We start from the raw sequence: 23,252 nt of genomic DNA, 5'->3' as shown, positions 1-23,252 counted from the left end.
CGCATTCTAATGCATTCTGGCTCTGACGGTTCGGTGTGGGGCAAAAAGAGCTTTTTAATTAAGTTTAAGCCTTTAACTACTCAGCGCCCGTCGACATTTCGTCGTAGAAAAGGGGTGCCGCGTATTGCCGCAGAGGCTGGAGGCGGGCGCAATGCGAATTCCTTGCCCGCCTCTGCAATACGCGTGCAGTAGGGGCCTCCGGACTGTGTACAGGGTTGCTGTTGGGCATGTCATGCTTGGCACAATTGATTGGGTAGTAAAGTAAAAACAGAAAACAGATGACAGCTGTACTTAGGAAGAGTAGTCACACTTGGCATTGTTTTCAGTTGTCCTGTGCTCTTTGCAGCTGCAGTGCTGTTAACTCAGTTACTATTTTCATTATTGCCATTATTGTTTTCTAATGATTTAGTTGCTGCAAGTGTACCAGGATTCTCATTTATTCTTCTCTCGAGGGCGCTAAATCGATGGATAAGGTATGACTCTCGTTGTTCACGTTCTCGGTTTGATTTGCTCTTTAATGCTCTTTAATTCAACCGGCTCAACTGCTCGACTATTCCTACGTCTTCGCTGCAGGAGGCAGACCTGGCCATTGGTGACCTGACCATCACCTCAGAGCGCGAGCAATCGGTCGACTTCACTATGCCTTTCATGACGTTGGGAGTCAGCATACTCTACAAGAAGACCGACCAGAAGCGTTCCCTCCTATTCTTTCTGTCTCCGCTGTCGGGGGATGTGTGGCTTTGTGTCGCCGGGGCGTGCGTCGCAGTGAGCGTGATTCTGTGCTGCGTCGCTCGTGCTCAGAGTGCAGTGTGCCGCAGAAATAGTGCCGTATCGCGACGTTATGGATGCTGCTGCTGCGGAAACAGTTTAGCGCGCAGTCGGTTCAAGGGTCAGGAAGCAGTCGGTTCCTCCGAGCTCCAACGAGATACGTTATATTCTGACAGCCGGAGAAATAGTACTCTGCCAACGCTGCAAAGTGACTTCACTCTCCCTGACAGTTGTTGGTTCATAGTTAGCGCCATCATGAGGCAGGGATGTGGTATATTTCCTAGGTAGGTTGAAAATTGTCTTTCTTTCATCAATTTCCTCATTGCATTGACTTTGTTTAAAACCAGATATTGCAATTCTCGTTCTCTACCTTTTATGTTTTGCATATCAAATAGAAAACTTTAACTAAGCAAATTTCAGGTTTTCGGCCTTATGCTGATAACAGAGATTGTTAAAAAAACAAGGGATAGCGCTTAAGAGATTGCAACATTCTTTTGCGTGAGATATGACTACGCTGAATAATTAAAATAACACCAATTTTTTTAAAGTGCGTATAGCTTTCCAAAATGATTAATCACGAAGTTGTATGTTACACCTTGAGCCTAAAAAAAGTAATGTTACGTTGCGCAGGTATCGAAACTCAGCTGACAGATTGAGGAGATATGTGGCTAATAGCCTTAGTGAAATGTTCTAGCTCGGAAAGATGTCCCCCAGTCCCGCTTGTAAGAACTGGTAATTCTTGTGACACACCTTAGACTTTGGCCGTCTCGGTTGAAATGATCCACGTCATGTGTTTGAAGTGCTATCAATGAGATGACGCAGCCCCATGATAGACAGCAACAAAGTATTTAACAGTGGCGTGAATCCAACATAAATATTCAAAACTAAACTGGAAGAACATACTTCTACAATTATGATGTTTCGAAGTTGTTTGTTGTGGCGTGGTGATTTTTTTACAGCAAAAATTACAGAAAAGTACTTATTTGGCGTTTCCGTTGTTTAGTGAGTAACGATTTTTTCTGCATATCCCGACTGTTAGTTGCCTATTTTTTACATGTTTTTAACGCAACTTTAAACATAGTTTGCAATTTTCGCATTACTTACATTTGGCTCGTTTTGCATAGCTTCCTTTGTTATTTATTTCGATTATCCTCAGGGCACATAAAGGCGTTATAGAGGGGGTGAGTAATACAACAAAAATGCAGTAAAAGTAGAACATAAAAATAGAAATCAGTGAAATTACATGTTTAACAAGAAAAAGTTATTCAGGGCGCGTAACATAATCTGTTAGTGCAGTTTTGAATGATTACCTATTTCTGTCAGAAATCGGACGTCATGCATCTACATACCATGTACAAAACATATAGGGAAGCACACTCCCTACAGGATGGCATTGTGTCGACAAAGTTCCACCCGGTGGCCTGCTTGGGCACCGTTCTTTGTTAAAGATAATTTTACATAACACGGCACATTGTGCAGGGCAGCTTCAGCACGCATAATTGCTGCAACTTGGTGGATCTTCTCTTTCGTGCTGGTTTCCTCTTACACGGCTAACCTGACAGCTTTCCTGACTAAAGAGAGGCTTCTGTCACCCATTGAGAGTGCCGAAGACTTGGCGAAGCAGTCTGCCGTGCGCTATGGATGCGTTCGCTCAGGATCGACTCACGCCTTGTTCAAGGTATGGCATCGTCTATAAGTGACAAGTATTATAATCGGCTGCTGATAAGTGCGTCCAGTATTGCTTATAATGGCACTATGCACCAAAAATAAAGCATGCTGTCTAGTTAAAATAATATATTTCGTGTTGAACAGCATTGTTATCACAATAGCAATAATTATTCAATTTTCATGCTGTTAGTGAAGTCATAATTTCCCGAAAACTGAACTCACCATTTTGATGGGGTTACGTCTCAAAACTACAATACTAACAGCAGAGACGCCGTAATAGAAGGCTCTGAAAATGACGACCTCATAAGCACATGAGATTATGTAACGTGCGCCCAACTCTAAGTACACGAGTTGCAAGCGTTTTTGAGTGTATCGAAACTGAAGCCACCGCAGCGGGGATCAAACCTTTTGAAGCTGGGGCACATTTTATATCAAAGCGGATGTCTATTTCGGTGATGGCCTTGCATGGTACTACACATGTCCTGTAAAACAATTGACGTGTTCGGAAAACACAAAGGCGTGAGTACTACGTACATTTAGGAAAAGACAGATGAAGTCGCCTAGTCACGTAGCCCTAATGATAGTTCCGAAAGAGAGAAGCATTCGTGCTGATATATTTGTGAGCTAATTATTTTTATACAGCCAAATTCTGCCCAGACACTAGTTTTAAACAAAGGCTTAGAAGCCTGTGTGGCTGAACTTTATCAACGAGACCTAATTACGTATCAGGTGCTTTGAAATTCATCGTTGCATAAAAACACCTTGCATGATAAACTTTACGCAAACCCGAAGGGTCTGAAAAGTAGTTCTAGCTTTTTGGGCCAAATGTTAACGTTATGTTCTAAGTAGGGGTGCGGCGGTTGAGGTAGGCCGTTCCTACGTTGGGACAGTCAGGCGAGCCCGACCGTCACATCGTGGGCCCTCTGGACAGCCCACAGTGATCCCCGACATCGGGGCTCTTCCTAGCGGATAACAACTTTTCTTCATTCCATTGGTCCGTGCCACGCAACGAGGGACAACGCCAGAGCATGTGGTCTAGGCTAGCGAATTCGTTGCAGTACCTGCAAGAGCTATTACAATATTTGTCGCAATAAATATTGGGCAATAAAGCCGAGCTGAGATACGAGCCCGAGAGTCAATGCCTGCGCTCAATTTACCCCTTTTGTTAGAAAGACAAAATTCTCTTCTGACGAGATAAAAGTGCTAGGTAATTTCATTATAGGTGGTCCTTTGATCTCTGTTCTCCACAACTCCGGGCTGGCAGGGGAGTTCTCCGAGGTCGCGGAAAGCAACACTTTGCGCCTTGGAGTGAACTAGCTTGTTCAGGTTTGTGGGGCTTCCCCTGATGGATCCTATATAGACGGGAACCAGCTGTGGTTCTTTCTGCGTTGCCTTCTATATCGACACTGCCAGCGTATTGTTGCGCTGTAGGCGGGCATATGAGAGGCCACATAGAGAAAAGCGTGTCGTTAAGGTAAGGCTGATATTCTAGTGGTTCGTAAGAAAAGTCTGCACTTCTAAGTAATGGAATAAATCAAATTTCAGTAAATAATAATACAGCTGGCGGGCTCTTACTTGATCCATACCTATGCTCGGATATCATACGTATTCTGTACAATTCTTACCTTTGACCATTGCCTCACTTTATATTTGGTTATTTACTCGAATATCGCAACATTCGAGCCGGATGAGCAACTTGGACTTGGCTGGGGACCTATTCCGTAGTGCCCTTCGAAAAACCTAATGTCACTAAGAGCTAGTGTCGTGAAAAGACACACTCTTCTTGTGTGTTCGTTTATAACTATATCTTGTCGTGAGCGTCACTTCCTTTTGTAATCTCTACTTCTCACAATATTCAGAAGGGTAAACATATCGGCATTTATAAAAACAAGGACAACGAAAGAAGCTCCCCTTTTAAAGTGAAACTTCGCTTGTGGTGCGCTTTGAGACTGTCCAAGTTTATTTGAAAAAGTCAGAAAGCATTTGCAACCTGCTCATGCTTCATTTACATAAATAATTTCGTTTATATTAACGGAATCACTGGTTCACAGGAGTGGAGGCATGAGATGTACGAGATGATGTGGCACGCCATGAAAGAGGACACGGTGCCTTCCATCACCGAAGGCATTGAGCGTGTGGAACGTGGTGGCTACGCCTTCCTCATGGAGTCTACGAGTATTGAGTACGTGGTACGAACACGGTGCCAGCTCAAGCAGATCGGGGGTCTCCTAGACTCCAAGGGTTACGGCATCGCAACGCCACATGGTGAGTCTTAACTTGTACAACGTGTCTTATTTTCATATTCATCATAAATATTGTCATCTTGCCTATAATGAGGCTGGCTCTACTCACCACAAGAGGACAGGTGCCTCTTTTGTGCTCCAGTTTTCACCAATTGATCCGACGCCGTGTTTGCCAAAGCCACGTAATTCCTGTAGACTACCGGTAATGTCATTTGTCCAACTAACTTGCTGCGTCCTCTTCGAGGGCCTGACCTTGTGGTGCATGCCCCTCCCATGCTCATTTCGTCGTGTTATTGATTCTGATGTTAATAATGAACATTTTTTCTCGCTCCACTCTACTCTATTCTTGTCATTAATCGTTACACCTATGATATTTCTTGCATTGCCTCGTTACATTGTTCACAATTGTGCGCTAACCACACTCTATTGAACGACACATTGCTCATAAACAACCATGTGATTTGGAGCTCCATATAATAATCCTGTAATGGAGTTGATGTCAGCGTGTCTTTTTGTGGTTAGTTTTTCATCTATGAAACTGCAATTTCATAATCGCACGACGTTTTTATAATATTTTATTTATTTATTAATACTGTCAGCCTCTACTTGAGGGTCATAACAGGGAGGGAGTACAATAGTAAGTACAAACAGAAAACCAAAACAACTGGTACTCAAAATGTAATGCACACAAGAGACCAAAATTGGCACTAGTTCAATTCAAGTTGATACGTAATTACTAAGATCTATGTTTCATGATACTTCCTCTTCTGACAATATTTAAAGAATTTCAAAGGCACGTTTCTTTCACGCAACTTTATTAAAATTTAGTGCATAAAGAGGCCAGAAATCTTAAAAGTGACACATTTAGTGAGTGTTTAGTCAATTCAAGTTACTGTACTATCATTCCATCAAAGCTATGTATGCAGGTAAATATGCTCTGCCTATAGTTTTTTGATATTGTCCTCTCTTTTCTCTAGAATGTCTTATTTGCCAATGAGCGCGTAATGGAAAAATTTAAATCTGCGTTTGCCTTTGACGACAATTTTTTAAGATCGTGTTGTATTGTTGTCTATAAGTAGGTCTGGTTGTACTTTAGGATATAGTGAGTAATGCAATATTGTGCCAATTACCCTATGTTACATGTCGCTGGCACACAGTTTGTGTCAAAATGAAGCTGGGTTCATGTCTGTAAAGCAAAAATGAACGGGTAATTCCGACGTCACAGCAAGTCGCATAACACGAAAGCAAAACCTGTTGTTCCCGAAGTAGCTAAATGCTTACTGTACGTTGATATAAGCGAGCTTGCTCAATGTCTGTTGTTTTTTCGTACCTATAGCACTCTTCAACGTAGATCAACGCACGTTGGCGCCTGGTTGCACATCTCTATGCCGACAACCTAACAGCATGATCAAAGAATAAACAAAGCTTTGTGGTAACTGTAGTAGTTACCGCTGAGAGCGCAAGCAGCGAAGGTCGTGCGAAAGCCAGAAGAGTTTTGCTAACTGGACACACATCTTGGGCTAAGGACGCCATCCCGTGGCATTTTGGAGCAAAATGCAATGAGCTTTGATTGCACCCTCTAGCCTGGCAGCGATCTTTCTGAGGGTGAACGTTAAGTGCGAAGCACAGCGTTATGTTGGCGGTGTTGTTGCCAGTGTAAATTAGGAACAATGCCAATTCAACATGGGGACACAATAAGAGCCCCTAACGAGAAGAGACTGTACAGCGTTGTCAGTGTTTTTCCTCGTGTACCCGTGTTGAATTTATGCTGTTAGTACTTCGTACTGCTAAACCAACTAACCCAAAGCTTCACTTAATCAAGTTTTAGCCAGGTAAGTCAGGTGTGCATCGTACAGGTATCGTTCATATGGATAGATCGTATGAGGCAAGTAGAGGCTTGGGCTAACGTCGCCAACTCGTGGTGGGCCACGGGGTTGACGAAATTGCGCTTCTATCATTGTAAAGTCATCGAATGAAACGGAAGCATAAGAACAATGCCCTCCAGGAACAAATAGCGGAGGTCCCAGTCACAATGCATTGCTCAATTTTGCTGCTTGCAGATGGTGACATCATCCTGCCCACCCAGATCACTGCGACATGAAAGGGTACGATATAAAGAGGGGTGGTAACGCCATCAGAGTATGCGACCACAAAACAATGTATACGTGTCTCCGCGAATGAAGACTTTCACTTCAAAGATGCACGAAGGTACACTTGCTGTGAAGACAAGGCAAAGGACAATTTTTTTCTTTGACGTAAACTGCCGATTGTGCCGAAACCATGAGACAATTGATAAACGTTTCATTGGTTTTTATTAGAAAGTGCTATTTAGAATTGTTCTGCAGCAAAAATTAAAACAACACTGAATTCGATTCCGTGAGCAATAGGCCCGTCAACGCGACCATGAATAGCACTGCCATTTAATTGCGTTCACTTTTCTACGCCATTTTCTGCACAAAAATACGTCACAGCAGTCTTCATGCGTCCCGGAATAAAACTTTATTTTCAACAAACCATGTCATATAATGGTTTATTCGTGCAGGATCTCCGTACCGCAACATCCTGTCGTCAACGTTACTACGGCTGCAGGAGCACGGCACCCTGCAAAAATTAAAGGATCGTTGGTGGAACGTACGGGATCCTCACAAACGATGTCCTACTACCGAGGCCGGTGAATCTAGGACTGACGCAGCTAGCGAGCTGGGCCTGCGAACAGTCGGTGGCGTGTTCGTCGTTCTCCTTGCTGGTCTTGGTCTGGCCTGCCTCATCGCTTTCACCGAGTTGTTCTGTAAAGCGAGATTAGAACGCAGTTGAAGGGGTGCCTGAGCCTTTTACATCTCAGCGCATGAAGTGGACTATCTAGCTTGTGTTCATATTGAACAATGACCGGCGCAACGAAATTCATACGGGATACACAAAAAAAAATTGCTATTGATCCTTGCGTGGAATTTTGTGTTCGATTTGAGACGATTTGAAACCTTGCTGGCTGTATATTGTGCGGAGAGAGAGAGAGGGGAATAAAATATGCGTGGAAATGCTCAGAGCTCCTGCAAGATTGTGCAGTTTTTTCTGTTTGAGCACTGATCATTAGCCTAATAAAGTGCATTTTCAATAAGACTACCAATATTTTGCAGTATAGCTGCCCATCTCGTCCATGTGACCGGTAGTGCGTTTTGTGAAAATGGGTCACACGTGGCTGTGTCAACGATTAAAGGAATACTCAACACCGGCATCATTATTTACGCCCCCTTTGAATTTTTTATTGTCTCCTTGTTTTCAAAGTTTAAACATTTATAATATCTTCAGGACATCTTTATGGGGGTTTATTATTTCAGTAACAAAGCAAGTAGCCCTAACCAAACTATCAAATGTTTACAGCTTTAAAAGAGAATGTTCTATCGGCAGCCATATAATTAACAAACGGACTGTGTGGTTGAGATTTTCGTTAAAAAACGTTGTTATTTAGCCTTTTTGTGCCATCTATGCTCTTGTACAACATTAGCGCCACTAAGCCCTTTGTGGTATATTCAAAGAAAAGCACAGAAAGTTGGCACCTATTTGTGTGAACACAATGGCGAAAAAGCATGGTTAATATTCATTTATTGCAAGACCGTCCACATGATACAAACTTTCTCAGACGCCGCTGTTTATGAACTGCGATGAACAGTTCTTCAAACAAGAATGTATCTTTACCATTGTCACCATTCACAAATGCGCTGGGATATCGTGCGCCTTTTTGGTGCTACGAAAGCGTATATACGAACACATTGCTTCTTGACAGTTTTGCGGCAAGCACCACAAAACTTAAGTACAAAAGTATCATCCACCCACTTCCTATATAATCACTACAGCTCCACTTTCTCCTCACTCCTTCGACGCAATTCATTCATTTCTGCTTGATTTTTGCATGCTGAATTATATTGTGTACCATTAGACAAAACCACGCTGCATCGAGTACCTGCAACAGACTACAAGTTTTCCCACTCACTTTATTCCATGTACCAGCTTAAATAATGCGCACGCCATTGAAATAATCTGAGCGCCAAGCCAATGAATTCATGTGCCAAACATTTATTCCAAGCGCCAACTCAGTTAGGCCACGTGCTAGTGAGTTTAATCCAAGTGCTATCTTGTTTATGCCAATTGCAAACGGCTTTAACTCAGGGTTCAGTCAGTTTAATCCCTGCACAAAAAGCTAAATACGGGGCAATAAAACGGCAGTACAATTGAAATGCAGTTCCTACGATATGTAATATAATAGCTCAATGTAGAACAAATCAGTATTGTTTGTATTCAGCGCCAGTACATGTAAAAAAAATTTCTGCTGTTCTTAGCTTGAGCCGTGTTTGTACTTTGCTTTGTACAAGTTGGTAGATAAGTGCCTGGCTGGCATGAAATCCTTTTAATGGCAACGAAAGAAAAGGCACGCACATGCTAACAAATTTTTTGTGTTCGTCACTAAAGATTCTAATGGGATTTGTATATCAATAGATGACCGGGATAGGTCATGTAATGCCAAGTACAGACTATGGTTATTGGAATGCCGAAATGCATACCAAGATATGAAGTGCATACCAAGATATGAAAAACCTGGCCGTGGGCAGCGATGTCCAAAAAGCAAGTACATACTAAAGAAATTACTAGGCCCTAACAGGGCAGAGAGAAATAAAAATAATTCGAATAGGTTTTCGTCCTGCAGTGCACCTAAGACGTAAAGTCGTGATCCTGATGTGGACAACGGAAGTCATAATTTACAGTCATATTTGCTGTTATCTTTTCACTAAAACAAAATTACGTGTATCGAATGACTACACGCGTGTTTCAAGTAAACACGTTTGAGCAACACTAGCATCGTCTGCTACATGAAAATGGGACTATTTCTTTTGATGCTTTTATAAAAAACTGAGTTCAACATGAACAATTATAAATGCATGTTTTGTTTTTCTGATCATTTTGGATTTATGTTGCCTGCATGGTTGATAACAAAAATGCTAAAGCAAATCCTATTCTTTTAGTGAGTCTGACTGAGCTACGAATCTTTTGATAACCTAGGCTACACTTGCCGGTCATCTTGTTGGTGTGGGATCCTGAGGACGAGGATTTCTTCTTTGGCTGTCGCAGATACTAATTGCGGCTCGCTTTTCGCTGGAAGAAAAATTACGATTTATATCTCGCACCTAATCTTTTTATTTAGAGCTGGTGTCGTTCGCACTATTTAATGCTTTACATCTCACCTTTCCTGCAGTAAAATGAATGCCAGAAGATTACGGCTTAGAAATGCAGATTTAAGAGCAGAATAAAGCCCGGCAATATTGCAATTTCACTTCTCGCATGGAAAAAGAAATGCCGTAATCATTTTAACGGCGATGAAGATTTAGTAGCGTCATTTGCAGAGTGTTATCGTGGGTCTCTGTCTTTATTTCTTATAAGGGGAGAGAGTGTGCGCACTGCTGGCGAGAATTTGTATATAAATTCGACACAGCATTTTTAATATTTCTCACGTCATTACCTATGTTCTATAGTTCACTTTATTCTTCCTTTATTCACTACCATTGGTTTGTTTCCGCACTGCGGTATAATTTTTTGTCTGAGATGGGCTGCCGTAGTTTTGTATAGCTCTTCAGCTAAATAGAGGAGCGCTGCGCTGTCTGCATAAATTATCGGACCACTAAGTTCCGCAAGCACTAGACCCTGTATAATCTCTAAATGACAGCCTGAGTGGACATATATAAGGACATGGTCGACTGAGTACTTACGGTTGAGCATAAACCTTCTATATAATTTTAGGTTGTTGTCAAAGACTTGTTTTTTTGTGTGTGTGAGTCAAACAGCGTTTATTTATTTGCGATAGGAAAAGCAAGACTTCCTTTATTGTGTTGATCTAACAGGAACACATGATGGCCTTCATGCATGGCTGCTTCTTTCGCAATCAAAAGCATATTTATGAAATGGGTGTACGCAGTGCTGTTGGCCTCTATTTTATGGCAATGAATATATGTCACAAAGGTTCTTCTATGGCAATTGTGGGCTTGCGAGAGCTCCTAATGATGGAGTGAAGACGCCGATATTGTTTTCATGTATGTGTGTATGTATGTATGTATGTATGTATGTATGTATGTATGTATGTATGTATGTATGTATGTATGTATGTATGTATGTATGTATGTGCGTGTGTGTGTGTGCGTGTGCGTGCGCGCGCACGCGCGCGTGCGTGTGCATGTGTGTGTGTGTGTGTGTGTGTGTGTGTGTGTGTGTGTCAAGACGATGCCATTACGTCTTAGGCTCATGCGCAGTTGCACTTCCGCGTGAAGTACGGCTTCAGTCGCACTACGTGCACAATCTCCGAGGAGTGCCTTCGACACCGTGGCTAGAAGGCCATATCAGGGACTACGTCGTAGTTCACGACGAAGTCCCTTTAGACACTATCGTAGACACCATTGAGGATAGGCCTGACGAAGGTTTTGTAGGCTAAGAGATTTGTTGGGAATATTGCCATTTGAAGTGATCTGCGAAGAATAAATAATTTTCGCATGGCAGATGAAGTAATGTTTCTAATGGGCGCGTCCCACCTTAGGTTGGACGTAATTGTTAAGCCTAGGTATTTGTGTTTGTGTACTGTGCTCAGAGCAGTGCTATTTATAATGTAGCAAAAGTTTGATGGCTATCTTTTCCTTTTAACACAAGTAGAACAAGAAACACTAGACCTCATGCACTGAAACCAATTTTCGCTAATGCTGTCACACCAAAATAGCTTCTTTCCCAAAACAATAGAGCATTGGAACAGCCTTTCCAATTCAGTAATTACGTTGCCGAACTTCCTCAAAGCTTTGGAAGGACATGTAATTTGTTAGATTATTTCTTTTCTCAATGCTGATGCTGTTTTATATTCTCTATGTATGAGCGTTTTTAATTTTATGCTTCAATTGTTACTTCTTCAAATTAGTTCCAAATTGTACCATATAAGGCATTAAGCCATCCTTATATTGTGTTCTTATATGTGTACTGCCCCTCCTGCTATGGCCAAGTTGGCCTGCAAGATTTTGAAATAAATAAATAAATCAAAAGACACCGGCGGAGACGCCAAATTCACAGGACACTCACACACGTCTATACTAATCAGTGAATTACTGAAAGCATATTAACAAATTAGTCTTACCAAGAATAATTTTACTTTGTCACTTATACGGAAGAAACATTGAGATGACGTTAGTTTGAGTTTACGAAATCTCGCGCTTCAACAGAATTACCTTGGTGAAAATAATTGTCGACTTTCAGTCGCCTCAGCATGCCATTTAAACTTGGGTTTGCCACGTGCTTCACTTTGAACTGACCCTGAAAATAATACCTTCATTGTGCGATGTGAAAACAAAAATTACGTGAGTGAATTGCTGTTTCGTCCCACAATAACTTTCGTCAAAGCCTCAAGACAGAAAATCTTACATATTTTACCATGGTACCCAGTGTCTCTTCTTTGTTGGCCTCGTCTTCGCCAGCGCTAAAATACCACCTATTCAAATATGCACCAATAAGCTTACATTGCTCCACTTGGAGGAAGAATGACTATTCTACTTAATTTATGCACAATACAGAAACAAACATTTACATGTAAAAGTAAAACAATATAGAATCCCAAACTTCTGCAAAATGCTCTGTTTTCTACTTTCTCGAAGCAAGCTTCAGCAATTTCCTTGGTCCCCCTCTCCCCCGATTCATGCATATAAATATATATGTGGAAGGTTTCTGCTACAAAAAGGTGAAAGTTGTAAGCAACACTAAATATATGAAACTGTACATTGAACGTATACAAATGTTGCGTATAATCATCCGAAACACACAATCCAAAAACACAAGATCATCCCATGCACACAATTAGTTATAGTACACAAAACACTGAATTTCGCCAGAAGCACATATCTTGATCTCAGAGACATTCTGCTAAAAACACACTGACGCTCACACTTACTGAATGTTAGGAACGGCTGCTAGGTCTTTAATCTTTCCCTTCTTTAGAAACAAGAAAATAGAATTTAGTTCGTGTCTTCATTATTTGCTGCTTGTTCTTGAAGTGGTGGCACAGCCGGAGCAAATAGGACATCCGCAGATTTTTCTAGTTAAGCTACTTGAATCAATCTTCACATGCGTTTGTTTTCACTCAAATTTGTCGACGTGTGTCGGTCTTCTAGTGATTTTACTTTGTAATTGTTCCTACTATACGTGATTGCTCTCGAATATTTGTTGGTTATTGTGCCTATGTGTACTGCGATACCATGAGTTAAATATTTTCCCGAATTTGTGCATTCTCACTGGCTGTGATCAGGAAGAAAATTGCCGAACAGTAACGTTAATCTGCTGAAAACTTATAAACACAGCAAAGCACATCGTGCGAGAATGACACCAACATTTGTTGCCCCTCTGTTTCTCTCTCTCCTTTCAAACAACTGATATTTGCTCTTTCTGGATGTTTCTTTAAGCTATCAAGAAGAATAAAAAACCTCAATGAAGTTTCACAAATGTGCTGAAAGGTCACAACTATCGCCGAAACCAGGAAGGGGCTAGAGTGAAGAGTTCAAGCAGTTCAGTCACTATCAATTCATTATATCCTGCTTTTTACCAGCATGATTCTATTTCGAAGGCCTTAGCTACCGGTAGTTTGGTATACACAGTTTCTTTTTTGTTATTGTTTTTGCTGCTGTTTTACTGCTCGGAGCGAGAATAGAGCACATACGAAGCGGCAGAGTATGAATGTTTTTTTTTGCTTTGCTGAAAGTTCTTGACTTCAGGAGGCCCCATAAAAATAGAAAAAAGTAAAACAGAAATCCACTACAAGCTATTGTATTAGTGGGCGCCTGAACAGCTGCGGCCACGCCACAAGCACCTCATTCTTTCAGATAGCCTTTTATTTTGTTCCTGGAGATCATTGCGTCTTTAATACAGCATCTAAACATAGCGTTACCCTCTCGGGAACGCGTCAATAGTACGTAAAGAAATGCGAAGAAGATAAAAGCGGAATAGACATGTTTTTCTCTGGATGAGTGAACATCGTGGCGCAACGCATGTACAAACAGAATCGATCTGCCAGTAAGGCAAATTTCGCTGCATTCAGAAGGCCCGGTAACTGTCAGCGCACGTTTTCCCTTAGGCGCGTAGGTCACTTTTTGTAACTGTGGTGGATGAGCGCAGATGTTTATAGAAAAACGAATGAGTAATAGATGTGAGTACAGTGAGGAGGAAATGAAAACTCGACATTGTTCGTTTCTGGGATTCCTTAGAGGTTTTTAAAGATTTGCATATTGACGAGGGATGGCATTTTAGAATAACGCTATAACGCTCCGTTTACAAACAAAGCGAGAAATGGAGCAAAGAGCCAAAAACTGGGCATGTAATATACGTTATACCAGTGCTTACGGTGCAACAAAGGACTACTAGAAGAAGAAAGGTTGCTGTTGATTTGGTGCACTGCACATATACACATGTTTTTCTTTGATTAATTGCGCGTTGTCAGAGAATCAGTACTCTTTATTTCTCATCACAAATGCGTATATTTTCAGACTCACAAGTATTTGTTATAACTCGAAAGCATTTACTTTCAGAGAAATTTTGTCAAAGCTGTTGAGATACAAGCGAACTGTGAAAGAGTAGTTCGCAAGAATCACAGATTTTTGGCTGCTTGACCATATGATTATTCAAAGCACCTCGTGCTCAAATGTACCCAGGTAATAGAAACGGTCAGTTCTTTTATGTATTCAGCTGTTTCCTCTAGGAAACATATTGTCTGTCCAAAAATACCAAACTATAATAGAATTTGCAACTATGATCTTTTCAGAAGTTTCGGTGCTGGTGTTTCTGATGTTTCTTATATGTCGGCGCTTAGTCTCTGCTGTTTCTGATGTGTCTGTCGTGCTCATAACCGAAGAAATGAATAGCCTTATTACGTGAACTAATATTATGAATGTATCCGCCAGTTTTACGTACGTTCCAAGTGGAGAAAGCCAACAAATTGGTTGTGTTGCCATCTACGCTTTTAGCCTGGCTACGGAAATAGCCGCGTTGATAGCCGTCTTAGCACGCATTTGGTGCCAGTACATCGTTGGCGCAATGAGAATGGACCAGTGTGTTATATCTTGGGTGCTATTTGTTGCAACAAAAGAACTAAACGAAAGGAAATGAGGTAGATGCCACGTTGTAACCACCGGGGCGTAATTTCAAAGCATTAGCGCAGCTGCGCTTATCAGACTGGCAATTCGACCGCTAGTTTACTTTTACCGAAATTTCGCTTTAACTTTGTGCCTTTCTAAGAAAAATAAAACACTGAATTCATATGAAAGGGCAAGTAATTCTTTGTAATTTTTAGTCCGTGATTGCTTATTGTATAAGCATCTTACGTATCATTCACTGCAATGAAGTACGGTCCTGCTTCTTGCAGCTGTATTTAGAAGTCTTTAGGTTTCATCTTTTTCTTGCTTCATCCTGAAGTTCACATTTCAATATACAGCCCATTTTTTTCTTGTTATACAAACTAATGCTGCGTGTGCTTTGGCAATAAGGGCAACTAAACCTTGTATGTTGCTGATTTTGCCATGTATGCTGTTGAAAGCAATGTTACTTCCAAGTCAATGTCACCCCGAGCAGTCTCACAGAGAAGATTTTTTTGTTAATTAAAGTACGTAATCATTATTTGTAGGTAAAAGTCATGGAAACAAGGCGAAATGATTGCTTCTCATTCATTAGTCGCTATACCACCATTTCCACAGCATAGAAAGCATTGAACTGTGGTACATCACCAATCATTTAGTATATTTCGAATGTTCTCAGTACTTTTGTGTATTACCTTCTCGTTGTCACGCTAAATGATATTAAGCTCACGTAAGCTTACAAACCTTTATGTGCAGTGATGAAAACCTAAAATTTACCACATTTCTGGCACTGAAGCAATCATGTGGTGCCAAATTACCCCTATGTTACGGAAGCTAGGTGATGGCCTCCGACTAAACTCATTAGAGGTCATTAGTGAAGTCGCACTGAAGAAAACAGGAAGCGATGCAAAGCGCGAAAAAAAAATCCTAAAGAAGAAACCCTCGACCAACCGAAACTTCAACTGCTGAGAGTTCCACTGAGCGCGGTTCATGTAACAATGCTGTTGGTTGGGTAAAGCCGCCTGCATAGCTGCTGGTAGTTTTCGTTGCATCACTCTTTATGTTGCGGAACGTTAGCGCACAAGCAGTCGCATGTAATTCTTGAATGAAAGATGGTGTAAGTTGAAGATATTTCTTTCCCGAGAACAATCAGTGAGGAAAAAAATTGCAGCATATTCACAGACTGAATGGTGAATTGGATGAAGCGTTAATCCGTCTGTCCATGCCTTGGTGTTCCGTCCACCCGTCCGTGCGGCGTCCGTGCGTCCGTGCATTCGGTCTTCTGCCTGTTTGTCTGTTTGTGTGTGTATCTGTCTGTTCGTGTGTGTATCTGTCTGTCTGTCTGTCTGTCTGTCTGTGTGTCTGTACGAGCGTCCATCTGCCTGTCAGTCGTCTGTCTGCCCGTCTGTTTGTTCATCCGTCCGTCCATCTCTCTGTCCATCCGTCCGTCCGCCCATCAATCTGTCCTTCTGTCTGTCTGTCTATCTGTCTGCCTATCCGTTCGTCCATCTGTCCATCCGTCAATCTGTATATCACTCTCACTCGCGCCATCTGCTGAGTGAGTCGTACAACTAGGTGGTTATGAACGGGTCACAGACATACACTGACAAATCCACGGCTTTAGGAGCTTTGCCCCTAAAAGTGCATGAGGTAGTGGAAAAGCAGAGGCGTTAACCACGTTATGTTTGATTTAATACACCATAACAACAATGAATGGAAAAGTGACCGCTGGTAAAATGAAGCAAATATAATCAAACATGTAGAGCCGAATTCACTCGAACATAATTTTCTTCCAAGATGTAAGCTGTCCCATATGGGACTCTGTACCCATTGTTAGCGGTTATAAATCATCATATGTATTCGCGCCCTAAACCTTGCTTAGTGTAGGCCACATAGACGTAAGAAACTCCGTTTCTCCGTTAACATGGTACGGTAATGAGAAAAGATAACGATACTTCTGACCGGCAATCGCATTTACGACTTAGGTATAATCTCTAATAGAGGAAAGTAATGAATGACTATGTCATCATTATAGTACAACTTTAATAGAAGCACATTCACACGTTTCCGAATATGATTAAATAACTAAAAATAGTCCTTGTTACGACAAAGTTACTTCACGCCGAAAGAGTGAACTATACGAAATTCTGGTTATTTCTAAAATTGCGTGGCAGGCCTTCTTTGTTTCTTGAGACAATGTGTTGCTTCTGTCTTTTTCTAAGAAGTGTTTGTGTGCATGCCACAATCAGTGAAAAAAATTGGCCCCGTATCTGCATGTAATCTGCAAATGCCGTCGAAAAACGATAATCTTGCGTATGGAGACAGGGAACAATCTATTTGAGGTTTTGTGCAAGAAAATCGGTGAATGGTATTTTAGAGGCGCTCTGTTAGAGTGCCTCGAGAGCGCAGCGGAGGTGAACGGGCGTATCAAGTCACGTCACACGTGAGACATGAGCGCCATCTGGCATTTTTCTCGGAAAACAAAGCGCGTGGCTCTGAGACGGGTGTGCGCGCCCGTCGCAGAGGTGATAAGGTGTAGAATGCAAGGCGACGGGTAGGTGCCAGCATCGTGTCGTCTTAGCAAAGTGTTGGAAACCCTTGCCTTTTCGTGCAAGCGTTGCATGGTTAGCACAGCGTGTTAAGCGCTACGGTCCTTAAAATTACTTATGCACTCCTTTTCTTGTAAAAATTGCACATGCAAAATGTATACAGGCTGTTATAGTGCCCCCGACACGCGCAATATTTGCTTATTATTCCAAAATTGCATTTCGCACGTGAGTCGGGAATGATTTTGTTAAGTTTATATGGTGTTTTTTCAAGCCGAAATATATTCATAACAGGTAAAACAACGCACTTATGCATCACTTAGCTGCTGTTTAGAAAAAAATTATTTACAGCATGTACAGAACACAAAGTCTTCATACCATTCCAGTAACAGGGCCCATACTCTTCGGCACATCTATATTTCACGACTAACATCACTACGCTACAGTGAAGACATTTCAATTCATAAAAATTATCTAAATCATTTACTCACACAAATAATTAAAACAGACCTAGAAGCCATAATTATTAGGTCCCTCCAACTGATAGGGTTTTATTAATATAAACCGGCTCTAAAATTTATTCGGGATTGAGCAATAGAGAAGACAGCCTCACATGAGTCAGTTATCTCAATTTGCCTCTTATACTACGGCCATTCTCGAAAAAGTAAAATTTAGGCACGTCGAACACCGTATGTGCGCTCGATATTTATTCGAACGCACACAAAGTATTGGGAAAAATCAGTATGCATAGTTGGCGCAACAACAAAGCCGTGAAACAAAAAGTATTTGCTCGTTTTTTACTGGCGAGAAAAGTGTAAAATTATAGGTTTCAGGCTCAGGCACTCGTCCGATGTGTCTTCTGCAGTTAACATACATTAATGAATATAAAAAGAGGCTTGATTGTATAAATTATTGTTATTACGGGCTCAGCGCGTCTGCAATCGTCCGTGTAAAAAATTGGCTTTTACGATTAAACTGAAAAGAATTGAGCCAAAAAACGTTCTATGAACATGCACGGATGATTGTACACCAAACACGTATTAGACCACTGTGTGTGTGAACGTGTGTGTGTGTAACACACACACTAACAATGCGGAAAACGTACTAGACCGTTTGGGAAGCGTGTGTGCGTGTGCTTCTTTGACCTGCTATATATAAAAATAACAAGGAAAAATGAAGGTGGCCAACACTACCGTGAGGTATAACCGGCTCAAGCCAATCAAACACAAATTAGCGATATGTTCCAAGAGAATTTTCAAAAAAAGCCAATCTGTAAAAAACACAAAGGTAAAAGTCAATTAGTGTGACATGGGGGTGCAAGCAATAAACTAATTAGGTTTTAAGAAAGAAGCAGGTCGACATGCATCAGCAGCGTATTTTCCTAGATCAGTGATTGAAGTTTGTGCGCATGTGTGCGTGCGTGCGTATGTCTACGTGCCTGTGTGTGTAATTAAAATGTGCTGCTGTTGAACGCAGAAAAATCGATTGCTTGGTTGCTTGATTGAATGACTGAATGGTTGATTGATTGATTGATGGGTATGTGATGTTTGACGTGCCGAAACCACCATATGAATATGTGAGACCCCGTAGTGATGGGCTCCGCATATTTCGACCACCAGGGGTTCTTTAACGTACACTCAAATTTGAGCACATTCGCCTACAGCATTTGCGCCTCTATCGACAGTGCAGCTGCCACAGCTGGGATTCGATCCTGCGGCGTACAGGTCAGCAATCGAGTACATTGTAGCGACGATGAGAATAGAGGCGTGAAATGACGTCGAAGGCGGCCGATGGGGCCGTGCCGATCTCGCCACTTTATTCCAGGCCTGAAGCGGAGCCACGTCGGCTACCAGCGTCCGCCATGCCAGGCGTGTCAGCTCGTTCTAATCATCGCGCAGCTAGAGCTAGCATCAGGTGCGCGAGAGGCGCGGCGCGGTGATTAAGAAATGATGATGGTGATGATGGTGCTACAGGGCTCCCCCCCTAGCGCTCTGCGCGATTTGAAGACATGTGGAAAAAAAGAAAGATAGTGACAAAAGCTATATACATGAACGACAATCCATAAAGTGTTCTTTTGAAGTGTCCAGGTTGTCAACGTTGATGGGCCATCGGTAAGCAGCGGGTCTCTGGCGGGCGACTCTGGGAGAAGCGCAAGGGACGAAGGAGGAAGTGCCGGGTCGCTGTGGTAGCCGACAAGCGGGTCTCACGGTGACCTGGCCGGACAGGCCGAGAGTGGACCGTGTGTCGCGAGGTCATGCTGCCGACGTCAGCAGAGGGCCGGCAGTGCGGGCCCTGACGTTGGGGTCGACGCAACACAGACCTCAAAGTCGAGCGGCGTCTGACGTGCCGGCATAGACAGACGTGCCGACGCCCGCAGGAACGTGTCCCAACAATACCACTAAGTGCGCGGTGGGCAGTCGGGCACACGACCAGTGGTGGGACACCGCGTCGGACAGGCTGAGTAGGCGCCTGCGCCGTCTTCAGGGTCGTGACCGCAACCCGTGGCCGCGCAGCAGGGCGGCCCAAAAGTTGCCGCAATGTGTGACGCCAAGCACGCCGTCGTCGCTGACGTAGGGCAACGGGTGGCAGACACGCATGAGGCATGAGCACCGTCACGGTTGTGACACACGAGCTGGCATAGTGGACACACGTCTGGCCGTTGCCGTCCGGAGGCAAAGGCTCCGGGGAATGGTGGTGGTGGAACCCAGTCAGCGTGAGCTCGCCCGGAGCACTGGACGGGACACCTGTGCTCGTGCAATGACCTCCGGCAGTCCGCGCACGAGGGCCGGCGTGCAGGTCTGCACAATTGATGGCCGCCTCCAGCCAACACCCCTCAGACTGCCCCACCGCAGGCGCTGCATGCCCGGTGAGCCCCGTCCGAAGCGGACCGGGCACGTCGTCCTCAAGCGCGTCAGTCACAGTCGCAGCGTCTTGGATGCCTGGCCGTGGTTGATGGCAGGCGGCCTCAACCTCAGCTGAGGTGGACAGGTTGTCGGCGGCAGGAACGACTTCAAGAACCTCGTCGTATCTGTGACCGGGTGCGAGACTCACTGCGCTAGTGGCCGGACCCAAGGTGGAGGAAGACGTTGTCGAGGAAGTTAGGTCCCGGTCAGTGAAGACTTTCGGGCCGGAGGGTACCGCACGCTGCGACGCAGACGAAACCTGTAAGTCGTGGGTGAACGGCAGCGGGTGGTAGGTGAGGCCATGTCTGGCTAGCACCGCCGAGCAGAGGTCATCGTAAGGCTGCTGGCTGGAGGTTGAAGTGCCAGAGAGATGACGCAACTCTACTGGAAAGGCGTCTTGAAGAATGGCGTGCATCAGCGGCTGGTCCGCGACGCCATTCAACGCCAGAACGGCATCGAGCTGCATGAACCATACCTTGGGGTAGGTCGATTGGAATGGCGGCACTGGCGGGCAGAGTTGCGGGAACATGGTAGTGGGCCGCTCGGCGAAGGGCGTGTTCTTCGGGTCACCAATGTAGCGACGATGAGAAGAGAGGCGTGAGATGACGTCGAAGGCGGCCGATGGGGCCGTGCCGATCTCGCCACTTTATTCCAGGCCTGAAGCGGAGCCACGTCGGCTACCAGCGTCCGCCACGCCAAGTGTGTCAGCTCGTTCTAATCCTCGTGCAGCTCGATCTAGCATCAGCTGCGCGAGAGGCGCGGCGCGGTGATTAAGAAATGATGATGGTGATGATGGCGCTACAACATTATTCACTAGGCCTCTGCGGCGCGAGAAACACAAGAACTCCGAACGTGACGGCGAGGCGGGATGTGAGCCAGTGGCCTAAAGGATGAAGTAAGTGTTCATGAGGATGATAACAGTAGTCTCTCAGAGGTCAGAGCGCATTGCTTCACTAGGAACATGGTGGTCAGTAAAACTTCACTGTGTGCATGTGTGTGTGTGTTTGTGTGTGTTACAACACTCGTACCGGACCACAGTCTATGTGTGCGTGTGTTTTACACCCACACACACATACAAATGCGTGCGAACGGTACAATATCAAAGATAGAAGCACTTGATCAGGTATAATTGACTAATTTGTCGGGTTTGACGTCCCAAAATTAATATTAGATTATGATAGACATCATAGTGGAGGGCTCCGGAAATTTCTACCACCTGTGGTTCTTTAAAAGGACACTAATGAGTGAGTGAAGTTGACGTTGATTCTTGAAAAAGCAGTCCAAAAACCTCGTAGTGTTACTTTTGTGCCGATGAAGGGCCGATTTAGAAGTAAAATTACGTTTTAGTGATCTGCATCGGGTTAGCGCACTTCAAATTACCGGCGTAAAGAAGCGGACCAACTCACGTCACTGTTCGCGTGCACAACGTTGCCCGGCTTTGCTGCGCTGGTAGCAGCAGACGAAAACAGCGGGAGCCACAGCAGCAACAAAAGCCATTGATCGATTTCCCACCATGGACTGCGAGATCACAGAGGATTTTTAATTCAACTGCACCGCACTAGATGACACTACCTGTCTTGCGTAACTACGTAAAAATTGTATTTTTTAACCACTCGCGCCATTCACCATAGTAAAGTGTGGCGGTTCTTTTTTCCATGAATAAAACAGAAATGAACAGGTATCATTTTATTGGGTCTCTGGATGCACGGAGGGTTCTTTATTTTGTGCAGCTAGATCAATTACTAGTAATTACTTGTAGGCGGCCCATCTGATGTCACTGGGATCATTTTGAGATTGTCCTACTGCGGCTCCTGTGTTCTTGTGCATTTACGTCAAATTATCGGTAAGTAGGACACTGTTGTTGATAACATTGTCGTTTAAATGTTGTCATACATTTACCTTTTACTCTCACTTAAATTATTATTTTACTTTAGTGTGACCTTAACGTGCACCTAAATTTGAGCACACAGGCCTTCAGCATTCCCGTCTCTATTGAAAGTGCAGCCGCAACAGCGGAGATTCAATCCTGCGACGTGCAGGTCAGCAGTGGAGTACCTTAACCACTCTTTACCTTAGCTTAGCATACCTTAGTTACTAGAGCACCACACTGGGGCCACGACCAGCTATAAGGACTAAGAATTTATGATTGCTACCCAAACACCTGCGTCTAGTATAACACTTGACGTTGGACACCATTTCACTCCAGAATACAGTCTAAGAATGAAATCCACGCTGCACCTGTTTTTTTCCCCTGGCAGTTGGAGTTCAGGTGGAGTGGCGTTGCGGTTTTCGGTTTATTGTAATTGTCGAGAACAGCTGATACAACTTGATTTTTCTATTCACTAAGGTTCAGTGGAAAAATTTATACATTCGCCGGTAGTACCGGCATTGTTTAAAAATAAAATACGCCCTTTTAAAACTGGTAAAAACGCATATGTTATAACGAGACCCTGGTGTCCTAAATGAAGCGCAACAAAACTGTCCTATTAGCGCGAACCTGTAACAAAATTTACACTCTCAAATCTAAAGCTGTTCTATACATTTTATCTTGTTTACAATTAAAATAGCAACGAACCACTTTCCCAGCACTCCTCTCAAAGCCATCCAAGCATCTTACTGCGAATCGGATATAAATGTTCATAGACAGGTATGCAGAGGCAAGCGTGATCGTTGCACGGCGTAGTTTTCGAGCGCTGCTTTTTCTTGTTACGAACAAAACAAAACGAAATCTGTTCACTAGTAAACATTCATGCCTCGACTCGTTTTCAAGTTTTCTTTGCTCGTAAATAAGTTTCTGGGCAAGTCCTCTGCCAGAAGTCTGCAAAGTACTGGCATAGTTAACGCACCTTAGAAGCAACTTTAGGCAAAACACTCGACGCAGTGCTTACGTTTTGGGCCCTTTCAAAGGAGCGCCTAAAACTTCGAAAGAACAATGGATGAGGGAAGAGCGAATAATATCTGCCCTTGTTTTGCGCTAAAAAGTAAGAGGTG

General features: G+C 43.4%; 1 protein-coding gene across 1 annotated transcript; it reads left to right on the top strand.

The window, feature by feature from the left end:
* Positions 1–528: 528 nt before the first annotated feature.
* Positions 529–10,826, top strand: LOC142784613 (glutamate receptor ionotropic, kainate 1-like; the record flags this gene model as incomplete). The annotated part of the gene is made up of 5 exons (XM_075883037.1): positions 529–1,052; positions 2,248–2,446; positions 4,488–4,707; positions 6,740–6,742; positions 7,222–10,826. Coding segments are annotated over 5 exons (1,218 nt in total), but the record flags the coding sequence as incomplete, so codon positions are not given.
* Between the last annotated feature and the right edge of the window lie 12,426 nt (positions 10,827–23,252).

This window comes from Rhipicephalus microplus, unplaced genomic scaffold, assembly GCF_043290135.1.
Source record: "Rhipicephalus microplus isolate Deutch F79 unplaced genomic scaffold, USDA_Rmic scaffold_15, whole genome shotgun sequence".
In the NCBI taxonomy this organism is placed as follows: Eukaryota; Metazoa; Arthropoda; class Arachnida; order Ixodida; family Ixodidae; genus Rhipicephalus; species Rhipicephalus microplus.
Note: the sequence above shows the minus strand (reverse complement) of the source record. Positions and strands in the feature narration are given on the sequence as shown.